Below are 22,451 nucleotides of genomic sequence, written 5' to 3'. Positions count from 1 at the left end.
CTCTGATTATATTTTTGACTCAATGTCTTTTTGACGCATATTTTCCGTTGTGACATGCATCTATGAAGATATTTCCCCTTTTTTTGATGGCAATTTTCGGCATGTCTGGCGTTTAGAATTAGGAATGGGTTTTCTCATCTTTCATCTTTTGCCTATATTAGCTTTCAATATTTCGACCTCTCGAATAAATCATACAGCGAGTGAACATTATCAACGTTTAACGTTTAATACATGAGAGAATTATCTATTCTAAAATCAATAGGTACTATGTAGAATAGAGATGGGACTTTGATGGAAATACTCGCAGGTTTAGGTTTCATAGCCGATTTCCAGTGTTTAAAAATCTCCAGGGCTTGCCCACTCGCTTTCACTTCACCCGTGGACTACTCTTACTTTTTGTCTTCGAGGTTTCACTCTCACTTTCACTTGTTATATATGTGGCTGGCCTAGGTGGATCTGGCGACACCTACATCTTCCAATGTTTCAAGTCACTCCGGTCTACACATCCCCAGCTTGTTCCAGATCAGGAGCACCCAAACACATATTGAACCTCCGGAGCTTCTTTCCTTCTCCTTTCCACTACATCACACTTACCCGCATAAGGAGTCTGTATACACCATCCTGTATTCACCACTCCAAGTTTCCAAGGTTCTCTTTACTGCCAACAAATCCCTGCAATACTAAGCCATATCAACCTGTCAGGCAGCTAAGGTGATGCTGCCGTGGTCCATTTCCAGCGCACGCGCGCAGCATCGTTGAGATAGCAGCAACATGAAAATGTTCAAAGATAAGATTGGAACGGCGATTGGCATGGAATTAACGATAACCAAGCTTCTAGGATCCTCAGCATCACCGGCACCAGGGCCATTGCCCTCGATATCAAATCCGAATCAAGAGCTACAGGCGTTATCAGGATTGCTACAGGAATCACAGAAGTACTTGAGAGCGACACTATCTGTTTAGCGGTAAGAGCATTCACAGCATTTTCATCCTTGGCTATTGTAAGAGTCAGGGATAGCTCCTCCAAAATGAATAAGCGTTGAGGTGGAATATCTCCAAGAAGAAGACATCCTGAGTCCTGGAGGCTCATTATCAATACGCTTATCTGTGGACAGATCGGATATCACTCACTTGTTTCAAATGTGGTGAGCAAGGCATTACTATGCCAACAAATTCACACACCTGACAGTGACAGTCGTGTAAACAGTACTAGGGACTCGAATGTATATAAGCCGTGCCGAAAGCTCCCTTGCCAGTATGTTTAGATCTTGACATGGATGGAAAAGAAAATTGGGACCAGCATGTGAATTTTTAAATAAGAAAATGAAGTTACACAAGTACCTAGAGCATAAAAAGGCAATTGAAATGTGATGTACCTGGGTAGCTACTACCGACCTTCCAACGGAAGTTCTTCATTGAACAATGGTATACAACTCTACTACTTACTACTAGTCTCATATAGGAAATGCGTGGACTTGGTACATATGTAAAACTTATTGGTAGAAATGCATCTGAAGATCAAAATCTCATTGGGATATCAAAAGAGCAAAAATCAACTCGGAGATAAAGGACCAATATCAAAAAGAGGAAATTTCCGAATCGGCACTAAAACAGTAATGGCACAAGAAAAATAAAACACAAAACAAATCCGCTCTATCTCACGCGGATCTTGGATATCTTGTTTTTCTTTTCTGACGCCTTCATTGCTTGCTTTCCGTGGTATCAATCAAGTGAAATCAGAGACCAAAAAAACAGTTAACCGAGACACGCTTAAACAAAAGACAAAAATAGAAAACAAATCAATCACAACTAAGGGTATACTGCTGTAAATGGATATTTTGGGTTTAACGCGGTGGCCCGATTGGGGCCGGGTATCCAGAAGTAGAATTTGAAGTGCTAGGGCGACCACTATCAAAAGAGGCACGGGGGTCGTGCTTGGGAGTCATGTCACCAGGCGCCGTGCCGAAGGGAAACTTGGCATCAAAACGGGCAGGCCAGCCGATGCTGCTGCTGCTCTTGTGGCTATGCGAGCTCCCTAGAACAGGCATGTCATCCTCGGGGAGGTTGACGCCGGAGTCGTTCCATGGGTTACGGTAGCCACTGTCTCGGGATTCCATAGAAACCAGCGATGCTTTGGAGGCATTGCTGGACGCATGCTTGAAGAAAGATGCTGGGGAAGCCGAGTGGTTCTTGCGACCAATGAACGAGGAGAAAGATGAGATACTACCGGGCTTGCGAAGTCTCTCGAAGATCGAGCCACGATCGCTGGTCTCATCGACGAAGCTTGGTCGGGTGGGAGAATCAGTCAATAACGGTGCTGGAGCATGCTGCAACAACTTGGAGTCAAAGAAGGGCAGGGATTCCTCGAACGAGTCCGACTTAGGGCGAGGGATCGCACCCTTGACGGTGTTTGCATCCAACCCATGGGCAACCAAACGAGAAATCAAGAAGTCGATAGCATCCTTCAGCCCACCGGCATTGTTTCGAGTGTAGCCAAGCACCACGAGATCCTCAGGAGCGGGTTCAGGCGAAGAAGATAATTCATCCTCTTGGCCTGGAAGATCAGCGCTAGTGTCAACGTTGATGTCAACCTCGTACTGCTCCTTGAGTTTGGTTCGAACATCCGTGAGGAAGTCTGGAGATTTGAAGTATCCCCGCAGCTCGGCAGAGCTCTGGAAGTGAAGCTCATGACTTTCCGGCACCATGCCCAGCAGAGCGTCAACGGCTTGGGGAACTTGGTACTCGGGGCCGGATATGGCCACAACGTCACTAGCAAGCTCTGTGCTGGGAAATTCGATCTTGCAATTCCATTTTTTCTCAAGTTCGTCGATCTCCGTGATACGAGCCAACAGTTCGCGGTGGTACAGTCGGTTGATGACGACTCTCTCCGAGACATACTCGGCGTCGACTTTCTCGACCATGTCCATAATCTCCTGCTTCACAAGATCCAAGCTCTGAGCGTTGCGAGCGGGTGTGCGACAGATGACATTATCCACCTTTATATCATCATCTTCCTTGCCCATGCCACCACGATCCATTGCGTTGGAGAACTTGACGAAGACAGAGTATTTCTTCATGATGCGTTGGATGTGCTGTCCACCGATTCCAATGATCCGCTTGTGATATTGGTCTGGAACGTGGAATGAGATAGATGCAGGCATCTCCTGCTCCACCAAGTCAAGGCCATTCTTCGTAGACTCGTATTGGTTCCCGCACACATCGATATAAAAGTTGTACTCGTTAAAGCCGTCGAAGATGATTTGAACATTGCCTGCTTGTGTGTTAGTGCCAAAGATAGATCAGAAGAAAACCAAAAAAAAAAAAACTTACTTTGGCCCATGATCTTGTTGATCTTTCCGTTCTTCTTTCCACTCACGAACTCCTTGTGCTCGTTGGCAAGCTCGATCTTGACGCGCATCTGGTATTGACTTCGGGTCACGAACGGAATTTGGTTGACAACAGTCATGGCGGCCTTGACGGCATCGTCGGAGCCGTTGATTGTGAAGGTCAGATTGTCAAAGCTGACCTCTGCTTCCGAATTGGTGCAGATATCGGAGAGCATGGAACGAACGTCAGCTGCCGAAGGAGATCGAAGGCCACCCTGGGCGGGGTCAGGCATGATTATCCACCACGAAGCACTGTAGAATTGACCGGCCTTTTGAAAATATTAGCTCAAACACCTCTTTCAGTTGTAGAATAATGGAATCATACCAAAGCCATAATTTCCCGAACAGTCCGCTCAACATGAAGAACCTCAGTGCCTTGAATCCTGACCATAGCACGTTGGCTACCCAGCTGCGGGAAAAGAACGTAGGAGCCGTTCATCTCCATGACCTTGCGGACCTTATCTAAGCGATCAAGCAGAATGTTATCGATCTTGCTTGCGTTCACCATGACATCCTTGACGTAGATCTTGACACCCAATACTAACTCCCGAAGCTTCTGCTTGGCGCGAGCAATCTGCTCAGGTGTTTCGCCGGTTATGTAGACTTCGTCTTCACTTCGTCGATTTGCGCCAGGTGGGGTATAGCCAAAAATTCGAGGGAAAGGAGGGGGGAAGTAAATAGCGGTGCCGGTAGCTGCTTCGATGAGCTTGATGTTTTTGCGCGTGCGACCACAGACCAAAGTGTGCATGGTCAACTCGAGTTTGATGGCATCGACGTGGCGTTTAAGCTATAATTCTGTTAGCAAAATGATCCAAGGTCGTCATACCGCACACAGAAGAAACGCACAATTTGATCGATCATGATCAGGACCCGGGTCTTGGCGTGTTCAGAGCTTTCCATGTCGCCATAAATAGCGACTCGGAAGCGTTGCTCCAAGCCATTGTCCGATGCATAGCCATAGGAAGAAACCACGGCGCTGTCTGCATCGTGGAGTTTAGGCGTTAGCAGGAAGATGTCAGTACCGGTGTAGGCAGCCAACGTGTCCATGTGTTCGAGAACGCTCGCGCGAATCCCCTTTGGCGATCCATCCATGATTAAATGCATATCGACATCGACGGTGGCACATTGCTATGAAGCAGAAATCAAAATGGTTAGTGAGAGATGTTTCTCGAGGCCACCGGCGGGGGAAAAGAGGGAAGAGAAAAATTCATCCACATACCAGCATTATCGGTGTCTCATTCAATATTTTGGATCGCATCTTGCGCACAGTCTCTCCATCACCTGTGACACACACATTTGTCACCAAGCCGTTTGGGCGTCTTTGTGGCGATGGCACGGCCTTTGGTTCCAAGGAAGTTACTGTGGCTTCGATACGTCCTCCACTCGTTTCGGTAATCTGGCGACATAGCCTTCGCAAACCTTCGACGTTGTTGGTGTGTACTGGTAACTGATGGACTGGGGTTCCCTCTAATGTGCCTTCTGGAAAGGTCCAACGTTGTAGGGCGGCGGGGCTGGCATGGATGACATCGTCAACGTCGGGACCGGCCAAAGTTGAGGAGAATGGAACGTTAAAGGCAAGGTTGACGGTAGGATCGATACTGGAGGGAGGTGTCATCGGGGGAGCACCATTTGGTCGACGAAAGGCCATGTCGGTGTGAGGCCTAGACATCCCGAAGGTTGGAGTCATTCGTTCCCAACCATGACGGGCCTGGCCCGTAAAGTTGGATATCTTGTGCATGACCGAGTGATCGGCTCTCTCTCTCTTTCTCTCTCTCTCTCTCTCCTACCTCAGCAATAAAATGTGAGGGGAAGAGGGAAAGGGGAAGAAGAGTTGGATGGAAAGGTCGTGACAGGGATAGGAATGGCCTGTGTGGGCGTTTCGGGAATGGTGGGAACGAAGATCGATCGATGAAGGGAACGGACCAACCAAAAGAGTCAGTCAAAATGTAGTCAAAATGTAGTCTGTATTAGATATAAAAGAGAATAAGATAGATGTAGAATAAGAGGGAGTCTAATTGCTAGTGTTTTTCATTTCTCTATTTCCCTTCAGATGGGTCTGGACTCTCGTTAGTCCATATGCAGAAGTATCGTCGGTTAAGCCACATCTTATATTATATAGACCATAGAACTTGGAAGCTGAAAAGAACAGACTCGGATCATTACCAGGTACTTCCATAGTATATAGATATGTCCCAATACCTGATCTTCTTCTACTGAGACAAAGGAAAAAGCATCCTGCACCGCCTCAGTGGAATGCTTCCTTTAATGTGAGTAATCAGATCAGTATTACTACTCATCCAATTCATTTCAATTATCTCGACACCCTTTTAGCTTATCTAAATGAAATAAATGGATTGAATGGATTCAAATATCTCATTTGATTCCTAATGCTATTTCGAGTTCCTGATTTCCGGTTGAATTCAAGCGAAATATCACGTGATATCATCCATTATCTAGACTCCTGGAGCCTGGAGCTGCTTCCTTTCAACGCATCTCGGTTTTAAGTTGTTGGCTAATACCTTAGTACACCGACTACAATATCCCCAATCTCGGCGGGTTCAATTCAAATGTTCACTTCTTCAGTCCTAAAACACCTACAGAAGGGGTAATGGATCCGAGTCCTTCCGCATTTCCCACGACGTACACAGACCCCTCCACACTCTTATAGGTCGCGGCCTACCTAGAGTCTCAGAAAGTCTACGTGATGTGTGGGCCCCTCATATGCATCAGCCATCAGGCATGTGGATAGAGTCCCATACCATTAATGCCTAGGGAACTTGAACTTGAATCCACATATTTCCAACACTCATGGCAACAATGTGTTTCTTTCGACCAAGTTCTTCAACTTTATGTGTGAGATCAAGCAGTCAAAAAAAAAAAAATACAGAGTACCACTTAATGAAACAAGATGTGTTCCGAATGGATGAACCATCTTCTGGTCCGTGGACAGCCGGTGGCGACGTAAAGTTGACCAAAAGCTGGGGATCTCCAGGGTTGCATATTAAGTAGAAGTAGTTTCCACTTGTTGTCTATCGACCACTTTTTTTTCTTTATTTTCTTTATTTTCTTTATTTTTAATTTTAATTTTCAGATGGTCATCACTCTCAACTAGATAGTTATTTATATTACCAATTTAATAACAGTTGACGTGTGTCAACGGTGAACAGTATTGGAAGGTTGGCCAACAGCTTCATTTGGGGAGACCTTCCGATTTGTACGGATATAAAGTACACGCCGATCATCATCGTACTTTTGTTTACCGCTCAAGTTCGAGGTTCCGTTTTTCTTGTCGGCAAATGCATTAATTGATGAGTCTATTAATAGTGATCGATGTCGGGGGCTGTGTAAGGGACACTCGGGATGCCTTACATAGACAAAGACCCGTGGCCAAAAATAATGATGAATAATGAAATTAACGTGATCAGAGTCTGACTAATATTCGAGTTTATCTAGTGAGTTCACTACCTTCGACGCCAACTGTTTGAACGACTCATCCCAGATCTTGAGCGCCTTTTCAAATTTCTCAGACGAACAAACAAACCCTACTCTGAGATATCCTTTGAAATCGGCATCGGACTCTGTGCCAAATGTCTTGCCACCAGGCACAATGAGCAATCCTGTCTGCGCAACTAGGCTCTCGCAGTAAGCGGCTTCATCTACTGGTACACCGTCCCGATCAACAACACATACAAATGCGGCTGCAGCACCAGTGGGCTTAACCCAGCGTAGTCTGTCGCCATGCAACTGGATAAAGGCATCCAACAAATTGAGATTATGATGGCATATCGCTAGCGATCGCTTGAGGATCTTCGCGCGGATGGGCGCTTCCAGGGCATAGGTTGCTATACTCTGGTCGACCTGCGATACTGAAATAGTCGTAAAGTCACTGGCCATTGCAAGCTGGTGGATGAGTTCTGGGTTTGGCGAGATTACCCAGCCAAGTCTCACACCTGGCAAGGAATATGCCTTGGAGACACTGCTTGTTGCAATAATGTTCTTGTACTGACCAGCAAATGAGAGGATTGACGGTGGGACTTCCGCAGAGGAATCGTGGAAAAGTGGTCGAAATACCTCATCGCTAAGCAGAATGATGTTTCGCTGGGCTGCAAAAGAGACAATGTGCTCCAGAGTAGCCCGAGGGATTGATGCTCCGGTTGGGTTGTTGGGAGTACTTTTGGACTCAAGTTAGGGATATAGAATTGAAAGACAAGATATTACTCACTTGATAATGACTAGCTTCGTGTTCTCCTTAGCTAGAGATGTCAACTCCGTCACATCGGGGATCCATCCGTTCTCAGCGCGAGTTCGCCAGAGCGAAACCTCCGCACCAGCTCTACGAGGTACATCAAATAGTTGCTGGTATGTGGGATACTGACAGATGACATGATCTCCCGGCCCGACAAGAGTATCGAGAACCAAGAAATTGGCTGAAATGGTTCCCTGAGTGACTTGGAGAGATAATTCCTCCATCTTGTTCACATCGTCCGCGTAGAGGGAGCGGATATTCTTGTGAAGCGCTGCATTTCCTGAACTTGGGCCGTATATCAAAGGAGCTGATACATTCAGAGCGGTGACAGATGAGTCTGATGCACCCAGTTGAGAGAGATCATTCAGGCATAGCGGATCCACGCATGTATCTATCTCGAAGTATGAGTTTGATGAAAAGATAAGGAATGTGCTTGGAAATCTACCATGAAGAGTTGAACTGGCAGAAGGCTAGAAATTAGGGGAATTGTTCCAATGTTAGTAATGTGACATGAAGTTGAAGAGGATTGATTTACTTTGAACTGGCGAACTATAGCAAATGTCAGTAAGAATTGCGGGGTCAAGAAGGATTGCATTACCCCAGTTATCAAGAACAAACGATTTTACCTGAACCATGGTAAAGGGAATATAGAGTGAAGAATAGGAAATAAAAAATTTGGGGATTCATCAAATAGATATTCCAATTTTGACTCCAAGGTTGATCCGCCCTTCTAATTGAAGCAGTGAGTCATGCCCAGTAGTAAGCCCTATGATGCATGAGTATTAAACCTAGGCACTGACCCGAGTAAAGGTAACTCTACCAAGGCCTGCTGAGTAATTCCTGGAACCTGTTTCCTTGGCTTTTTTCTTAGAATCAATTCAAGTTTGAAGCTTATAAATCTTTTTTTTTTTTCACTCTAGGTAGACAAAAGAGTAATTGAAGGAAATAACTAAAAATCGCTTCTATGTTAGGAACTAAGAAGGTTTCAATTTTATCCTAGTACTACCTAGGTAGTCGAAAATACATGACTTCAAGGAAAGTACTATAGTAATAGTGCAAATTGCCTAAGTGTTTAATCATCACCATAGTGGTTTTACGAAAGGCCTGATAACATCAATTCACCTTAACGGCAGACGATTTGCATCAGGTAGAGCTTCTGTTTTGAGCCAAGAAATGGCCTGATGAACCTACCATCTTCATTTTTGCTGCTTAGCTAGTGACTTTCCTTTGAGCTTGAGACGTTGGTAATTGAACTAAGAAAGAAGAATGAAGCTGTCATTTTCGACGCTCTGCTATTTACAGCTCTAACCCCTAATTAGGCGAGGCTCTGTAATGATAATACATGCTATGTAACATGATATCAAGGCCAAGAAATGAAAAGTGAGAGTTATAATGAGACCTCTCACATCCACAAGTCTCTCAAAGCCACTGCTTGGTTCCTAGGTGAGAGATAAACGCACCACCATCTCCGTTCGATACCGAAGCTTTGTTGATGACGGAAAGAACCGCAGAGACTGACTCCTCAGGAGTCAGAGGGCGAGTGAAGTGCGGTGCATACTCAGCAAACTTGCTAACAAGCGCTTGAACCTTTTCGGCGTCATCTGGGTTCGTTTCTATCAAAATCGGACACTATTTAGTATTGTTCATAACACTCCGAAGACGAATTCCAAAGTACCTTGATTTCGCTCGGTCGACACATATCCAGGGCTGATAGCGAGGAAAAGAATGTCTTCCTGGTTGTAAAGGGCGTTGTACTTGGCAATGGCAACATTGGCCGCACCCTTACTGATAGAGTAGGGGCTAGCAAAGGCGACTTGGGAGGCGTTGATGAGATCAATATCTGCCATACCGGTGGAAATCGCGATGACCTTTTTGCTTTTGCCCTCACGTATAAGGGGGAGGAAAGCTTGCACTGTCTTGATAAAACCGAGGAGGTTGACATTCAGTGATTCCAAGATGTCCTTTTCCAGAGTGTCGAAGTCATCATCACTGTTCATTAGGTATCAGTATTCGATAATGAGGTCAGGTGAAATCAAATTTCTTACAAGTCACCTAAGGTTTTGAATTCGCTTATATGAGAAACGATACCGGCATTGTTTATCAGATAGTCCAGGCTTCCTCCGGTGATATCTTTGACGACGTCCGCAGCTTTCTTAAGAGAAATCAGCGCAACATTCTCTAGTGATGGGGTGAAATTTCTCATACCTTCAATGATGACAGATCGGTGTATTGAGCTTCCACCATGTGGACGTTAACTCCCTTGGACTTAGCCTTTGCGTCAGCTGCAGCTTTGTTCCGGACGAGTCCTATGACTGTGTTGTTTGGGTCTTGGGAAAGGTACCGGACAAACTCAAACTATTTATGTCAGTAATTATACATAAAAATTAATGTATATAGTCACTGACTCCGAGGCCACGGCTGGCGCCAGTAACAAGATAGGAAGACATGGTCCCAATCAAGTAATATCAGTATGAAAGAGTGAAAGTAATATTTTGGAAACTTAGTCAAGCAGAATATAATCCAGGGAAGTTAATGAGTGATTGAACTAGAGGTATTTATAACTTATAATTACACACTTCCAAGGATGCTGACGATGATGAGCGAGATGAATAATGGTGATTTAGTAATGAAGGGCAACTAATTGCGAACCAATAAGAACGATGGAAGGCTGTCCCACTGTCGACTTTTAGAAGGAACTGGACATAATGATATTAGATGATTTTGATTGAAAGATGAAACCCCCACTATGACTAAAACAAAGAAATTTGGTAAATATTACAAACAAGTGCAAATAACCACATAGTTTGACAGATTCCGAGTCTTCTTCCAAAGTGTTGAGGCTACATAGTGAAACGGGACTCTAGTGCCGCCGCAGACCGCCTTCCTGGTTCACTATGTACTGCTGCATAGGGCTCCTCACTGCAATAGGTATTTATTTAGGGCCCTGACTTCCTAAGTAGGTGGATATTAGAAAGATAACTAGTTAACCTTGGAATCTGTAACTAAGCACTGCCTAGATCTTACTTCAAAAATTATTGGATCTTACTAATGTTTTCATTTGAGGTTCTGAGCAGCTCAGAGCACTAAAAGCTGATGCTATCTCAATGGCATTAAATTTATGGTCTGTATCAAGTGGCTATTGATGAAATGAAATGTTGTACATGTAGCCTTGGAAAATAAACTCCCGTTTGATGTTGTATCAATGATACAATGATAAGATGATAAAAAGTCATGTCAAGCCTGATGCGCTGATTGGTGGACACCCACGCTTAAACGTCAATCGCAGAAATGGATTAAATTTTGTGAATAATCAGTAATACTGAATGTGTTGGAAGTAATGTGTGTACTGCACTGGTCTTGAATCCCGAACTGTTTAGAATGGGCGTTCACGGACCATGTATGGCTGCTCAATGTACTCGCCCTGTCTTTCTTCCATGTACACATTGCCCTCATGATTGGGGCCAAGCGGGCGTACGCTTCCTACGCGCTGGACAAATTCATGCGGTTCATCATACTGAGCCGATTGAGGCCGAACACTAGCTGTTCGGATAACTCTTTCCTGAGGAATTGCATGCTCTCCTGTGAATGTGGGGCGGTGCTGGGTAAGATATTCGGCGCTTGCGTCGTAAGGGGCGGAAAAGACCCGTCTGCCAAAAGCAACTGGGCGAGGATAGTCTGCTGTAACATGTCTGTAGACTGGGTGCGGTGGAGCCATCTCCTGTGCATATCGGCGTTCAATGTAAGGCTCCTGGACGACCGATGGTGCGCGAACACTAGCAGTACGGGTAGAAACTCGATCATCATAGAAATCACGTGTTGGAGCTGGTGCTCGGGAGATGGGACGAGGGGGTGGAAGCATAGTATGCTGCTGACTTTGTACTGGGACCATTTCGTACTGAGTTCCATGCTCATCGACAACGATGCGGCGTTGAGGTCCCGACACGGCTCTTGGAGGAAGTTCTTCATGATACGACTGACCACGTGTAGGCGGTAGCATATCATCTACAGTGACATATCGAGGACCGTACTGGGACGAGGCTTCTTCGTAGTATCTGGGTTGCTCTGGAAGACGCCTTTCAACAACCGCATATGATGCAGCTCGTGCATGGCGGGGATCGCTCTCAATGTATCCCCGGGGATATTCTGATGCAGCGTATTGCATTCTAGACACGTCAACAAGATGGGAATCCTCGAGCACAGGGTGCTGGACGCTTAAACGAGACATTGTCCGTGGGGGACGATTCTGGTAAGGGATCTCGCGATGCTGGTCAGCCTTGAAGATTGGCGCACGAACTGGAGGTTCATGTCTCTCGATAACAGTTTCGTATTGTGGAGATGCGATGTCAATGTACATTGGTCGACGTTCGCGCTGTCGCACTCTATCGTCGGGGAACGGTGGAGGGGAAACACGCTCGACTTTGATGTATGTATCGGAGGAATCGGTATTCTGCGCAATGTTAGAGACATGACGAGTGCCATCCTCTACAACCTGAACCCATTTTCGCTTTTGTGATGTTATCTGTGGGACTGCTCCGTTGGGGCTAGTAGAGTCGATATATGGTCCTCCATTCTCAGCACGCTGGAATCGCTGTCCCTGAAGCTGTGTACCGGTGGGAAATTTCGAGTAAGCCAATGGCGAGACGCGAGACGGCTGGGGGGCTGCTGGTGAAGTGATATGATTTCTCACTACTTGCACGTTGTTTCTAGGAGCGGGTCCCTGCACATGTGAGTTTCGGTCCGATCCACCAATCTCGAGGGCTGCTGCCTTCTGTCCAAAGAGTCTATTATCAAACAGCGGTGCTACTGGGGGTGGAGAGTAATCTTGATGGGGTGGAGAGTGCGGAGAGTAAGGAGAGTAATCTGGCTCGTCTGACTCAACATTAGCAGCTTCCACTTGGTCGGGGCGCAGCTGCTTCTGAGAAGAAGGGATGCGTGGGTCAGCAACTCGGTAAGCATCTTGCATTTCCTGATCAGATCCAGTTCGGTTCAGAGATTCAAGTCTCTGCAACTCAACTGAATATTGCCCATCCGAACGTGAAATAGACGCCACAGGATGCGTTGGGGCAGCCGGAGGGGGTTTTTTGTACTGGTTGGGAGGAGTCGAGTCAGGTGCTCGACTGGAGTAGAGTGAGTTGTCATCAACTGAATAGGGATCAGACGTAGGACTAGGCGACAGAGGCTTCACAACCTGCATGGCCTTACTCAGCACCTCATCAACATCAATCTGTATGTACTGTGCCTCATATTCCTTCATCTTCTGATCCAGAGCTTTCTCCACTCTCTGTCGTTTTATTTGAATCTCTGCCCTGACCAGATCATCAGATTTGGTCAGAAAGATGGGATCAAGTCCTAAAGTAGGATTGGGAGGTATATTGGTAGAAGATGTGGAATGTGTGACAATGGCAGGGGCAGGGGAGAGCGTGCTCCCTTTTTGTAGAGACTGGCCAATTCGAGTACCTGGCTTGCGTACAGACTGCGCTGGAACTTTCAGACGTGCATGTAAACCTGAGAAGATTTGATCGTTTATTTTCAGAATTCTCTCATACTCTTGCACTTCTGCCTTTGTTATTACCGACCCAGCTCCCGATGGTCCTGTTCTAAGGTGAGTTGGGGTTCCATGAGCTGTAGTCATGGTCAAGAACTTTCTTGTTTTTTTTTTCTTTCTTTTTCTTGCTTTCTTGTTCTTGCTTTCTTGTTCTTGCTTTCTTGTTCTTGCTTTCTTCTTCAGTCTTCTCAATTGAGAGGAGCCTAGATTGTATTGAGTTGGCGTTGAGTGAATGTAAGAATCATCAAGTCCCAAGATGTAACAAGTGGTCAAATATTTGGAGACGAGTCCACAAAAAGGTGACGAGTACTTACGCTAAGCCCAATTAAACAATTCCGTAATTAATCCGGTGCCGAAGTCCAGTGCTGCTTAGTAATATAGCAGCAGTTGGTAGTTATGAACTTCATCTATTGAAGTCCGTATGAATAAAACGCAAGATTTTAGGTTTTATACTATATAAACGGAATAAAAATCAAGTTTAAGATTAATGACATTCAATTCCAAGGTTGAGACCTATAATTGATGATATAAAAAGACTCTCCGCATCCAAAAATGAGGGGTTCGGATCGGGTTAATGTTAGTTCGTGATAACTTACTCTAGGCCCATGGGTGCCATTACCTCGATTCATTGGTTGAAGTTAACTCTTCGGACCTGATTCTCCATGTATCGCTCGTTTGCTTTCCTTCCTTTTAGATTTACTTCAATTCCTTCTCGCACTTCTCCTATTTCTCCCTCTTTCTTAACCAAAATCTCTCGGTTTTCCACCATGGGGACAACCCTCAACGCTCAACGTAGCGATTCACGGCCTGTGTTCTTTTTTGACATTGACAATTGTGTACGTATTTTTGAACATATATACCGTGAAATCTGGCTAACCTATGATCGGAGTTTGTAGCTTTATTCCAAAGGTGCGACTTCCTCTACCATTCCTGATCGAGCTAGATAACAATATTAACTGGTGTCTATAGCTTGCAACATTCATGATGAGATGCAAAAGTTGATCAGTGAGTGAACATATTTTCTGCACCGAGTCTTGCCATTGACTCATTTTTGTAGATGTCTTCTTCGTTAAACATCTCAACCTTTCTGTGGAAGATGCGCATATGCTCCATCAGAAATACTACCAAGAGTATGGCCTCGCCATTGAGGGCCTCACTCGCCACCACAAAATCGACCCTCTTGAATTCAATGAAGAGGTCGATGATGCTTTGCCCCTTGAAAATATCTTAAAGCCAGATCCCAAACTGCGTCAGTTGCTAGAGCGCCTGGATACCACCAAGGTTAAGCCATGGCTGCTCACTAATGCCTATGTGACCCATGGGAAAAAAGTGGTGAAGCTTCTAGGCATCGAGGATCTGTTTGAAGGCATCACGTTCTGTGACTATGGCGAGCTGCCGTTGGTTTGCAAACCGAGTCAGGATATGTACGCAAAGGCAGAGAGAGAGGCCGATGCTCCCAGTTCAGAATCATGCTATTTCGTTGGTAAGTTGATACCCCGTCAATATTTCAAATGCTTGGCTTCATGCTCACAGTTCATTCAGATGACTCGTACCTCAACTGTGTACACGCAGAAGCCCGAGGCTGGAAATCAGTACACTTTGTCGAAACAGGCTTCCCAATTCCAAGCAAGCCAGCTTCAAGCTACTCCGTCTCGAGTCTTCATGAGCTACCGGTCCATTTCCCATCCGTTTTCAAGCAGGAATAAAACCATCGTTTGAATCGTTTTTTTTTATGATCAGCTATATAATCTTTTGCGTACAGTGTTTTAGAGATGTCCCAGGCTAGAACCTTGGAAAACTTCGGCATTTTTGGCGCATCACATATAGATCTGCAGGGCTTGATTGTGCGTTCAAAGGATCTCAAATTAATGATAATCAATGGAGTTCTATCAAATCATACGGTAAAAAGGAAACCAGTACCAGGATCACGTGGTAGTCTCAGCATGTCAACTTGGGCGAGGAAGTGGGATTATATGAACCAATCAGAAGACTTCACAATCTCAAATATGTGTGTATTCGCAGTAGTGAATCTTACTGCAGTAAAGAGCGGAAGCTGACTAATAAAGAACACTAGACTAAAATAGGACTGGCCATTTGACACCACATGCTTATCATGTGACTTCCAGGTACCATATCCATAGCAGCAGTTTCATGATAATCAACCACTTCTTACAACTTACAACTACCGCACGTACTACACGCAAAAGTAGACCACTTGCGGCGTAAGCTGAAGTCCAATAGCAAGCTATTGTAGATACTCACGACCTGAGTATCCCGACAGTGGTCGATGGGCGAAGCTTGGCCAGGCGGCATGGACGACGAGGTCGTCAACGAAATCATCAGCCATCTAGAGCATGAACTGTGACCGGGAAAAATTAGAAAGTTAAAGAGAGGGAAGAAGAAAGCTCTAACTAACCTCTTCAGCATCGGGTGTCAACATTTCGTTCTCGCCGCCACCGGTGACCTGGCGGACGAGGATATCCAGCATCTTCTTGCTGAGGACGTGCTGGCCTTCGCCCTCAAGGACGTAGCCAGGGTGTTTCTGGATAGCCGGTTGGGAAGAAATTCCCATCGAAGCGTGATTGGGACCACCAGAAAGAGTAGGACGAACAAACAGCTGGCATGGAGACAGGTTCAGGAGTTGGAACGTTGAGAGTTTTAGGAATGGCCATGTTATTGTTGCGCGCAGAAGTGTCAGTAGTGCGATTTCCCAGGTAACCCTGGGGCCGCGCCTGTTGATTATTGACTGCCTGATTCATGTTTTGCTGCTGTGGTTGTTGGGAAGTATTTGGGTTACTGTAACTTTGTGCTGATTGATGCAGAGCTGCCGACGCAGATAAAGGACGAGGAGGGCCTTGGTTGATCTGTGCAGGTCCAGTTGATGTAGGTGTCGCACGTTCCAAGTTGGGAGTTTGACTGAAAGTGACTTGAGCGCCTGATGCTCCCGGTTGGGAAGGAGCTTGTGAGCGTTGTGTGAGTGGCTGCGTGGTCGAGGCAGGAGTTGTGCCCACCGGAGAGCCCGAAGGTGGCTGTCCTACCTGAGAAACAGAAGGCCACATAACAGAATTCTGACGTGCTGCATTCACAGCTGAGTTTATGGTATGAGGAGCTGGAGCCTGGGATTGTCCCGCGTTGGGTGTTTGATTGCTCGGTGTTTGGACTGGAGTTGCGGCTGCGAGAACAGGCTGCGACTGGGCAGCTGCTGGTTAACTCATGGCTATTGGGCCATTCAATCCTGATGCCTGCATTTTGAACCCTTCCTGCTGTTCCTTGAACTTGGCCAAGAAGTCACTACCCTCCTGATACAGCAGCTCAGCAGATAACAGGCGGTTTTTGAACTCTGGCACCTCCTCCGAAGTAATATTGCCTTGCGCCGTGCGTGCTGCATATTGCTGACGCAACTTGGCCAGCCAAACTCTACCAAATTCCTGTTTCTGGAGCGCAATTCCATATCGCAACCGGGCCTCGGGAATCCATGTCTGGAGTTGTTCGTGGGTGACATTTGGTAGGAGGTAGAAGTTGAGGGCGCTAACTTTGGCTTGGATTTGTGGCAGCAGCTGGTTCAAAGACTGTGGGTTGCTTGACTGAGTTCGTTGAACATGCTGTCCTTGCGGCGCGACATTCTGGGCTTGCGCCTGAGCCTGGGCATTTTCGTAGAATCCACCCTGGGCGTTGACATCGGCTCCTCGCTCTAGCAGCATCTGTGCGATCCTGTCGTGTCCTTCGAAACAAGCAGCCTGAAGGGCATTTCCGTATTCTCCACCCTGGGAGTTGACATCGGCTCCTCGCTCTAGCAGCATCTGTGCGATCCTGTCGTGTCCTTTATAACAAGCAGCCTGAAGGGCATTTCCGTGGAATCCACCCTGGGAGTTGACATCGGCTCCTTGCTCTAGCAGCATCTGTGCGATCTTGTCGTGTCCTTTAGAACAAGCAGCTTGAAGGGCATGTCCGTAATATCCATCCTGGGCGTTGACATCGGCTCCTCGCTCTAGCAGCATCTGTGCGATCTTGTCGTGTCCTTTGTAATAAGCAGCCTAAAGAGCATTTCCGTAATCTCCACCCTGGGCGTTGACATCGGCTCCTCGCTCTAGCAGCATCTGTGCGATCTTGTCGTGTCCAGCATCACAAGCAGCCTGAAGGGCATCTCTGTAAGGTCCACTCGTAGCGTTGATATCGGCTCCTTGCTCTAGAAGTATCTGAACGGTTTTATCATGCCCATTCAGTGAAGCCCATATGATCGGGTATATCTCGGTATCATCTGGTGTATTGACATCCCAGTTGTCTGTAGCAATTAATGCGCTAACTTGCTGCTCATGACCATTATATGCCGCCAGCTGTAGTGGAGTCAGTATAGGAATATGATCATATGATCGCTCTCTTTCCCTCCAAAAGATTGGAAACCATAGCCCAAATAGCTTTTCACTTGTATCATATAATCGATTTAGCCGATCAGTCATATCCTGGTCTGAAAGGAAAGTCATGTTTCGTACATGATCGGCCCAATACACTGCTGAATATTCCAAAAAGCTCTGGGACGCATGCAGCTCCGTTTCTCGCTCTTCCAAGTCCATTATTAATAGGTATTGTACGCAGATAAGAGCCATTAGGTTCTCGGTATCGCTTAGGCCGCATGCGTATGCAAATCTGAGATCGTTCGAACTTGCCTGTTGGATAAGGAATTCCCTCGCTGTCTGGTGGATAAGGTAGATCTTGGAGTTATTAATGAAAACAAAAAGACCACATAAACGACGGAGCTTCTTCTCTAGTTGTAATAGATCTATTCCAGCATGTGCTGCCGCATGTGACTGTGGGGAGAGAGCCAAACCAAGCGCCATTGCCAGTTCCGCTGTTGTTAAAGGCCGTCGTGCTCCCACAATGATCTGTAAGACTTTTCTCACGGTACCTTTCTGGTTTGAAGGTACCCGGCTAAGAATCTTTTTGTATGCCTCATTCACCGAAGGAGGTATCATTTGAATTGATTCTTCAGCAGGCCAAAGGCTATTCTCAAATGTAGATCGAATGTCTTCCATGGCTAAATATAGCCAAAGATAAGTACGATGCTCCATATTTAGAAGCTGGTTCTCAAGGCGCTGTTGTATCTCCCATGATAATGGTGCTGTTTCAGCTAGGTCCTTCACTCGCATCTTCACGACCAAATCTATTTCCTTCCGGATTTGATCATTCTATTCCTCTCCCTTTAAGTTTAGATATGGGAAAGAGTCTGTAATCGGTCGAAAGTGTTTTTGAATATAGTCATAGGGACGGCTAGTGACCAGGAATTTCAAACAGGCATCCTGTGTCGATGAAAAGTTCTGGCGGTAAAAGAACTGGAGCTTCTCAACCAACTGATTTTGATCAACCTCTCGGCACTCATCAAGCGCATCAAATATGCATATCGTTTTTTGTGTTACATTAGCTGACGTTGCCGCTAGAAAAACCCGCCAAAGCTCATCGACCTCCTGTCGAAGCATTTCCCCATTCTTTTCCCATGAGTGCATGGCATAAGTCAGTAAATGAGGCTGCTGGTCAAAAATCTGATGTAGTATAGAACATAGAGCTTGGTCAAGACGGTTTTGCTCCTGATTGTCTTTAAAGAAAAAGTAACATATTGTCACTGCTGGACTCGAAGCTAGTAAGTGGTCATCGACAATTGATTTAGCTAGTACAGATTTCCCGCAACCTGGGTCGGCGGATACCCAGAGTAGATCATTAGAGCAGCTTTCCTGCCAACGGACATATTCACGGCTCTGTAACGCCCATTGACAAGTTCCTTCCGCTCGGCGTGGATTGATGTTCTTCTGCTCCTCGTAGTTAGATGTCTTGAAAGTTTGGTGACACCGTTGTTGCTGCTCTGTTAAAGCTCTTATTTTCTGCTCATTTTGGTGTCGCTCTCTCTGCTTATACGCTCGATCTGAATTCTCATTGGTACTTTCCAAAATATCTATATTAATCAGCGGGTTATAATTTATTAACGTGGCGATCATGAGATTGATCTAGACTAACCAGATAAAACAACACTAATCTTCTCCTCGGCCTCAACCCTATTAAGAGGTATTCTATGTAGAAGGTCTTTGGCGTATGCAGCTGCCGTCATCGCTGCATATCCTTGCCACTGTTTGCTCTTATGCGAGTCCGAGTAGTCACAGATACCCCGGATAACTAGACATGGGAACGTGTTCATCAGCCCGGCCGCTTCCATTTCGAAACAGAGAACGTCTTTTTCAGCAGCTAGTTTATCTCTTATTAAAGCATCCTTCATTAACTGGTTGGCAGAAGCAATCATGCCGTAATGAATTGCAGGGTTATCCTCATTTATAGAGCGCCCACGTCGCAAGACTAAATTTGTAGTATTATTTGCACACGATGCAGCACCGCAATCTGTTTCATGAATGGCAGTAGGCTGGAAGAGCTTATCCGTGATTGATTCTGGACGTTGGTACTTCTTGCGTAGTCTTCCGTTACTGTCAAGAATACTGTTGATAGCTTCTTCGAGCCGGTGTCCCTTCCTCTCGTATTGTGTTTGAATTCCGGTCATAGCAGTCCGCAAAATAGTGGGTGGTTGGTTTAAAAATCGTGTATGCTGAAATTCTTGGCCTTGTATCGACTTACCAAAGTCGTACTGGAAGACACCACCTTAAGCACCACGAGGTGCACTGACCACAACGTCGCCTAGACGAACATCGTGCTTTTCGCTTGGTACGCCGCCACCGATGCCGACCATGAGGCCTATCCTGACGTTGTGGAAGGTGTTCAGCATGTTAGTTGCTACATTAGCCGCAGAAGCTGTGCCATATTCACCATCAGGCAAGACGGCGATGACGATGTTATGCTCGTCCATCTTGCCTAATGTATAGTCGTTGGTGTCATTTGGCGACACAAAATTGGGGTTTTCATGCTCTTCATCGAGGAATTCTTGAGCGGCAACATATTCCACAGGCAAGGCACATATCCAGCCTACGGTGTAGTTCGCAGGGTCAGACATGCCTGCTGCTCGAGCAAAAGGCGTCGAAAAAATGCCTTATTGCTGCGTTAGAGCTTGGCTCGACGATACGACACGATACACTGATAGTGTAAGGCTCTTTCTTAAACAGGAAAATTTGAGAGAACGTTTGAAGAAAATAGACAAAAAATTGTATGAGAGAGAGAGAGAGAGAGAAAGAAAGAAAAAAACCGTCACTATTGGAATGCTCAGCCACCTCATGAACACGAAGCGTAGCAGCGGCAAGATAAAAAATGTCATTGGTGGGAGGGGGGCGCTTGATTTGGCCCCCACTTCACGAAGAAAACACCATCTTGTTACTCCGTATACTAGATATTATATCTAAATAGCTTTTTAGGGCCTAAGATAATATAAGTTTATAGGAAATTTAAGAGGTCAACTAAACTATTTACGGAGTACTCTAACTATAATTAGTGATGGAGTTTCGCTATATTAGACTAATTCCTACATATTACTTCTGATTACTTCTAATTCCCATCACCCCATGAGTTTTTTTTAGCGCCCCACGAGCTTTTTATGACTCGTCTCATTAAATGAGAAAATAATCTTGTTCCGGCGTTTTCATTAGTCAATATGGTAGAAAAGCTCGGAGGGTCGCGGGGTCGCGGGGACCCCGCGACCCGGGTCTGGCTGCTATAAAGGGGAGCCATTTTCGGCGCGGTTTGGTCGTTAGTTGAAATGAAGGGAACAATTTGCCGAGGCCTAGCACAAATATCAGCTAGAAAAATGAACAATGGCGTTTAGTGGGTGCAGAATAACGGTGGTCGAGGGCCGTCTAAAATTACGGGTGGAAAGGCGGCCGTCCCTGGCTCGAGAAGCTGTCATTTTCGTCGTCATTTTCACAGGTCCTTATATTCTCTATGTAAATTAGTGAAAGAATAGTTAAGGGTTTGTCGATCAACTACGTTGAAAGGAAAGGATTCACACGTTGCACTATCTATACTGGAAAAGGGTATGGTTCGTCCTAGATTCTTAGTATATACGTTGTGCAAAGTGGTGTGAAATGTATTCCATTCATGTAGCTACTTGAGTTCTAATATAGTTGTTCCCCCGTGACTCGGGGGTCTGTTTGTTCCGTTCCGGGTTTATGGTATTGCATGATTGCAATATCCATGTTCCGACAATAACCTTCTCTAAACTATGTGACTGAAAAGCAGCTTCTTGATATATGTGATATAGATTTGGTCTGCTTCGAATGGCCTTATGGAAGAGCTGGCAAAGAAACCAAACTTTGTTCTAGGGAGCAGTGGCTCGCGCCTCATGGACGGAAACTATGTGTATGCCGAGGAACTGGAACAAGAGATTGTAGAGTTCCACCGCGTCAAGACTGGTCTTTTCTTTGATAGCGGATTTGACGCTAACATTGCCATTTTCTCGGTTATCCCTTAGCCTAGAGACGTCATTGTCTTTGATCAACTCGTGCACAACAGCATAGACATGTGCATGGGTTGGGTATGGGTCAAAATTCATACCCATACCCAACCCATCAGGGGTAAGGTAAACCCATACCCATACCCAACCCAACCCACGTGGGTATGGGTTGGGTATGGGTCCCATATGGGTATTTTTGATGCCTTAATGCCTGACTTTCGCCTCAACCTAAACTAAATTAGGGTAATTAGTGCCTTAGTGCCTAATTTTTGCCTCAATCTAGTACTAACTAGGTGACAAATATCACGTGAAATAAAAGTCTTGGCAAAAAGATGGGTTTATGGGCTGGGTGTGGGTTTTACTTCAAACCCATACCCAACCCATATGGGTTTTGGGTAAAATTTCTGACCCATACCCAGCCCATTGTGGGTTGGGTTGGGTTGGGTTGGGTATGGGTTTACCCAACCCAATGAACATGTCTACAACAGCATCTATAGAGGATGCGGACCAGTCGTGCGACGGCCTATAGTATAGCAGTATAGAGTCTTTTCGCGAGGCTCTTACTAATTTCCATGGGATTCTGCCATCTGTATCTTCTGGAAAATCCATAGTTCTTATATCCATTGAATCGGTGTATAGTATGGACGGAGATGTTGCCCCGGTGGAAGATCTGCTTAAAGCTGCGAAAGATGTCCTTCTCCTCGGAAACTTTCAGTTCTTCATTGATGAAGCGTATAGCACTGGGTTAATAGGACCTCAAAGCAGAGGCCTTATCTATGAATTAGAATTGGAGGAGAGCTTTGCTATCCGGCTGCATCCCTTTAGCAAGGCACTAGGATCTTATAGAGGTGAGTTTTTTTCTTTATTTTTATTTAATATCACCTTAGTTAGCTAAAATGAATA

General features: G+C 45.7%; 9 protein-coding genes across 9 annotated transcripts; 2 read left to right on the top strand and 7 right to left on the bottom strand.

Moving 5' to 3' along the window:
- Positions 1-1,844: 1,844 nt before the first annotated feature.
- Positions 1,845-5,124, bottom strand: N7495_004015 (KH domain protein; the record flags this gene model as incomplete). Its single annotated transcript, XM_057206666.1, has 5 exons — positions 1,845-3,271; positions 3,331-3,655; positions 3,712-4,173; positions 4,233-4,514; positions 4,606-5,124. The coding sequence occupies 5 exons, from the start codon at positions 5,122-5,124 to the stop codon at positions 1,845-1,847; spliced, it is 3,015 nt and encodes a 1,004-aa protein (XP_057064346.1).
- Positions 5,125-6,818: 1,694 nt separating this feature from the next.
- Positions 6,819-8,267, bottom strand: N7495_004014 (aspartate aminotransferase; the record flags this gene model as incomplete). The annotated part of the gene is made up of 3 exons (XM_057206665.1): positions 6,819-7,557; positions 7,609-8,102; positions 8,259-8,267. 3 exons carry the CDS (start codon positions 8,265-8,267, stop codon positions 6,819-6,821), a joined length of 1,242 nt encoding a protein of 413 aa, XP_057064345.1.
- Positions 8,268-9,051: 784 nt separating this feature from the next.
- Positions 9,052-10,079, bottom strand: N7495_004013 (Short-chain dehydrogenase/reductase SDR; the record flags this gene model as incomplete). Its single annotated transcript, XM_057206664.1, has 5 exons — positions 9,052-9,245; positions 9,308-9,621; positions 9,678-9,784; positions 9,838-9,987; positions 10,038-10,079. The coding sequence occupies 5 exons, from the start codon at positions 10,077-10,079 to the stop codon at positions 9,052-9,054; spliced, it is 807 nt and encodes a 268-aa protein (XP_057064344.1).
- A 926-nt stretch (positions 10,080-11,005) lies between these two features.
- Positions 11,006-13,264, bottom strand: N7495_004012 (uncharacterized protein; the record flags this gene model as incomplete). Its single annotated transcript, XM_057206663.1, has 1 exon — positions 11,006-13,264. The coding sequence occupies one exon, from the start codon at positions 13,262-13,264 to the stop codon at positions 11,006-11,008; it is 2,259 nt and encodes a 752-aa protein (XP_057064343.1).
- A 575-nt stretch (positions 13,265-13,839) lies between these two features.
- On the top strand, positions 13,840-14,883 carry N7495_004011 (putative pyrimidine 5'-nucleotidase; the record flags this gene model as incomplete). The annotated part of the gene is made up of 4 exons (XM_057206662.1): positions 13,840-14,065; positions 14,147-14,182; positions 14,235-14,660; positions 14,720-14,883. The coding sequence occupies 4 exons, from the start codon at positions 13,840-13,842 to the stop codon at positions 14,881-14,883; spliced, it is 852 nt and encodes a 283-aa protein (XP_057064342.1).
- Positions 14,884-15,584: 701 nt separating this feature from the next.
- On the bottom strand, positions 15,585-17,175 carry N7495_004010 (uncharacterized protein; the record flags this gene model as incomplete). The annotated part of the gene is made up of 3 exons (XM_057206661.1): positions 15,585-15,695; positions 15,793-16,337; positions 16,389-17,175. 3 exons carry the CDS (start codon positions 17,173-17,175, stop codon positions 15,585-15,587), a joined length of 1,443 nt encoding a protein of 480 aa, XP_057064341.1.
- Positions 17,176-17,211: 36 nt separating this feature from the next.
- N7495_004009 (ankyrin repeat domain-containing protein) lies at positions 17,212-18,321 on the bottom strand (the record flags this gene model as incomplete). The annotated part of the gene is made up of 1 exon (XM_057206660.1): positions 17,212-18,321. One exon carries the CDS (start codon positions 18,319-18,321, stop codon positions 17,212-17,214), a length of 1,110 nt encoding a protein of 369 aa, XP_057064340.1.
- An 854-nt stretch (positions 18,322-19,175) lies between these two features.
- N7495_004008 (5'-methylthioadenosine/S-adenosylhomocysteine nucleosidase family protein) lies at positions 19,176-20,159 on the bottom strand (the record flags this gene model as incomplete). The annotated part of the gene is made up of 2 exons (XM_057206659.1): positions 19,176-19,796; positions 19,836-20,159. The coding sequence occupies 2 exons, from the start codon at positions 20,157-20,159 to the stop codon at positions 19,176-19,178; spliced, it is 945 nt and encodes a 314-aa protein (XP_057064339.1).
- A 2,029-nt stretch (positions 20,160-22,188) lies between these two features.
- N7495_004007 (class II aminotransferase/8-amino-7-oxononanoate synthase) lies at positions 22,189-22,443 on the top strand (the record flags this gene model as incomplete). Its single annotated transcript, XM_057206658.1, has 2 exons — positions 22,189-22,396; positions 22,436-22,443. The coding sequence occupies 2 exons, from the start codon at positions 22,189-22,191 to the stop codon at positions 22,441-22,443; spliced, it is 216 nt and encodes a 71-aa protein (XP_057064338.1).
- Between the last annotated feature and the right edge of the window lie 8 nt (positions 22,444-22,451).

Source organism: Penicillium taxi (assembly GCF_028828555.1).
Source record: "Penicillium taxi strain IBT 34144 chromosome Unknown utg000003l_segment0_segment0, whole genome shotgun sequence".
NCBI lineage: Eukaryota > Fungi > Ascomycota > Eurotiomycetes > Eurotiales > Aspergillaceae > Penicillium > Penicillium taxi.
This window is presented reverse-complemented; position numbering and strand designations above follow the sequence as displayed.